Source organism: Nothoprocta perdicaria, unplaced genomic scaffold (assembly GCF_003342845.1).
Source record: "Nothoprocta perdicaria isolate Ctin4 unplaced genomic scaffold, notPer1 scaffold_372, whole genome shotgun sequence".
In the NCBI taxonomy this organism is placed as follows: domain Eukaryota; kingdom Metazoa; phylum Chordata; class Aves; order Tinamiformes; family Tinamidae; genus Nothoprocta; species Nothoprocta perdicaria.
In genome coordinates, this window is record NW_020455613.1 from 378,060 (window position 1) to 381,590 (window position 3,531).

The window sequence follows — 3,531 nt, forward strand, 5'->3', positions numbered from 1 at the left end:
CTTCCCAAGGTAGCGCTTTGTGCTGGAGCGAGTCCCCGCGCTGCCGGGTGGGAAGGGCTGCGGAGCCGGTGGCTCACGGGATGCGGGCAGGGATGGGGACGAGTCGCCCCCCACACGGTGCCAGCTCCTTCCCTCCTGGGACCCTCTGGCCTAGGGCAGAGCCGGCCGCACTGGCCTCCACGCTGCTCCCCAGCCTCCACCATGAGGTTTCCCCACTCTTCCTTTGGGAGCATCTTCAGTCCTTGGGGTTTTCGCTCTTGAAAATCCCAAGTGCCTTGTGGGTTTCTCCGTGAGTCACACTGAGAACCCCCTGGCTTGCCTTGGTGACTTGCTGCTCAATGTCCTTTTCTCTTTTTATCTTCTCCTCCCGTGCTGGTTCCATCACCTTTGTCAAGCCCCAGCTTGACTTTCTACCCAGCTCATGGAAGCACCTAGGGACTGGGCTCCGCAGGGCTCAAGTGTGTGCATGGAGTGCCGTGGCTGCTCAAATGCACCCACTAACTGGTTTCAGTGGGTGCTCTGCAGCCCCAGAGCTGTGGCAGATGCTCTGGGAGGTCCCGACTTTCCCTCCTCTTTCACAGAGGGTCTCTGGAAGCAGCTCGTGGTGCTTCCATGCTGGTGCTTAGTGTGCGCGCCCCAGGGCCCCTCTGCTCGTGACAGATGCCACCTTGCAGATGAGGCTGCTGGCAGGGCTCTGGGCATGAGTTCCTGTTGCAATAGGTGAATTTGGGGCTGCAGCTCTGTGCCAGCCCGGCTGGATTCACCCAAAGCAGGAGGGGAACAGGGCACAGGGAACAGGGCAAGAGTCCAGGGAGGTCAGAAGAGCCTCTGGCACTGCCAGGAATCACGCACGCTTGGCCCAAGGGCAGGGGCTGTGCTGGCCAGCGGGTGTCTCGCCCAGGGCACCCTCCATGCCCTGGTGACGCCCGCCCAGGCTCCCCAGGATAAGGACGAGCAAGGACACGAGGACAAGGTGCACGTGATCCCCGGCTCCGCGCGAGCCCCGGCACCGAGCGCCGCTCCCCGAGGTGCTCGTTACGGGAAGAGACCCAAATGCACTGCGAGAAGCTGCCTTTGGCCTCCTTTCTCAGCCTCCTTTCGTGCGCCCCGAGCCCGGACGTGCCCCGCTAGCTAGAACAGGGTTTCTAGCGACGCGGGAGCCCGGAGCGGCGCTCCAGCCTCTGCGCTGCGGTGCACTGGCTGTCGGGAGAACCGAGTGTTTTCTCCTCGTGAGGGTAAACACTCTCATTTTTTAGATGTTTTGTCCAAAAAAAAAAAAAAAGAGGAATTTTGGACCTTCCATATCTTCTGAACATCAACCACAGCCTGATGGTTTGGTGTGGTTGGAAGTGAATTTAGCCAACCGCGTTCCTTACGAGGAGGCCACGTGTGCACGTTGGTGCCTCCACTGGCACCTGGAGCTGCCGAGGAGGGCAGAAGAGGAGCTCCAGGGAGGTCCTGCCACGTCAGCGCCACCACCGCGTCACCGCTGGAATAAAAAAGCCAGCAAAGACGAGGGTTTGCAAGGGCCCTAACCCTTCTCCCCTTGTGTCTCTTTCATCTCCAGTCAAACCAGCAAGGTCGTACTGGCCTTTCCTCCCTAAGGTAAATGTAGAGGCTGCTCCTGCAAGGGAAGGGTCAGTTCAGCCCTAGCGTTGGGCTTCCCATCTCCAGCAGCATGGTGCCTCCGGGGAAAAAACCGGCTGGGGAGACTTCCAACTCCAACAAAAAGTGTAAGCGCTATTTCAATGAGCACTGGAAGGAGGAGTTCACCTGGCTGGAGTTCGACTACGAGCGGAAACTCATGTTTTGCCTAGAGTGTCGCCAGGCGCTGGTGAAGAACAAGCACGGTAAAGCGGAGAACGCCTTTACCGTGGGCACGGACAACTTCCAGCGGCACGCTCTGCTGCGGCACGTCACGTCGGGCGCTCACCGCCAGGCGCTGGCCGTCAACCGCGAGCACTCGGCCTCGGAGGCGCGCGGCCGCGCGGAGCTGCAGCCGCTCCTCAAGGTGGAGGTGAGCCCTGCCAAGATCGCCATCCTCACCACCGTCTACTGGATGGCCAAGGAGGAGATCCCGCTCGAGAAGGTCTCCTCCCTGCTCGAGCTGCAGAGGTTCAACCTGTGCCAGGCGCTGCTCACCTCGGAGCACAGTGACTATTACCGTCCCGGCAGCGTTCGGGAGATGCAGGTGCGTATGCGGGACGGGACCTGTCCCAACTCTTGTCCCTCACCTTGCTGTGGTCCGTGGCCCCATGGGTGCAGGCCAGGGGCACTGGGTGCTTTGCACCGCATCGCTTTGCCCGGCACCGAGTGCCTGGGGCTGGATCTGACCCTTGGGACGCAGGGAGCCTTTGGTGCGGGCTCGGGAGCCCAGTTCTCCCGCGAGCGCCGCGACGTTTCCCTCTTTCGCCCTAAACGGAGCGATCAGAGAGAGCAAGTAGCCAGAGAGTTTTAGAAAGGATTTTCTTGATTTTACAAATGCTCCTTGCCTGTTAAAACCAAATTAATTTTTTAGTGAATCTTGGCTGTTTGCCAGGCGCGTTAGCTATCTAAGGAGCCTTATTTGAGTGCAGATAGGTTAAAGCCCTTAATTAGGTTTCTCAGCCTGGAGCGCTACTCGCAGCGTTTGTACCCGGGGGACGTTGTCCCTTGGAACCAGGGGTGTTTGAGCAGAACGGGCAGAGCGGCCGAGGGCAGGGAGAGGCCCCGGTGTCCTGCTGCTGCTCCTGCCTGGGCTTCTTTCAGTGCATGGAGGTAATTGAGGGAATTACAGCAAAAAAAAACGCGAGTTTGGGGTGTTCTGAACCGCATCTCAGGAGGAGAGGTGGGTTCTGCCTGGAGGTGCCTGCGGGCAGTGGCCGGTGCCACGTCCAGCCCAGCCCGTGTGCTCAGTCTGGACGAGGACTTTGCTGAGCCAGAACCTGGATGTTCCTGAAGGCGAGGAGGGAATAGAGGAATTTGCTTGTGCACACAGCTTTTGTCACATTAGAGGGATAAAATTACCTTTGAGATCCGTGGCCATGATATGAGGTATCGTTGCCGTCTGGGGTCGTTTTTGGTGTTACAGCCCGGCCCTTTGGTGGAAGTGATGGGCAAAGGAGACCCAGCAAGTTGTGAACTAAGGTGCAAGGACCTAGAAGCGCCCGATGCCTTGAAGGAAGGTCCGCATGGATCCTTCGCTTTTCCCGGGAAGCAGGTTGAGTGCAGGGCAGCGCTGGGTCCCGCGTGGCCACCGCGCCATCCTGAAGCCGTTTTCCTTCTCTCCCCGTCGTGCCGCCGTCCCGCTGCGACGCAGGCCGCCATGGCCAAGGTGCTGCAGCGCGAGGCCCGGCGCAGGATCGAGGCGTCGCCCTTCGTGGGGCTGCTGGTGGAGGAGACGGCGGACGCCGCGGCCGTGTTCGGCACCACCGTGTCGCCGCGCAGCGGGCAGCCCTCGGCCGCCTTCCTGGGGAGCTTCGCGGGGCAGCCCGGGGCGGCGGCGGGCGCGCTGGCCGAGGCCATGCGCCGCTTCGGCATCGCCACCGGCCA

General features: G+C 60.8%; 1 protein-coding gene across 1 annotated transcript in view; it reads left to right on the plus strand.

Moving 5' to 3' along the window:
* Window positions 1-1,553: 1,553 nt before the first annotated feature.
* The window catches only part of CUNH17orf113 (chromosome unknown C17orf113 homolog), a 3,450-nt gene continuing 1,472 nt past the window's right edge, over window positions 1,554-3,531 (plus strand). The window contains exons 1-2 of the mRNA XM_026044603.1: window positions 1,554-2,191; window positions 3,299-3,527. Of these exons, the coding sequence (XP_025900388.1) occupies window positions 1,679-2,191; window positions 3,299-3,527 (742 nt within the window). The 5' untranslated portion in view covers window positions 1,554-1,678. The remainder of the gene's footprint in view (window positions 2,192-3,298; window positions 3,528-3,531) is intronic.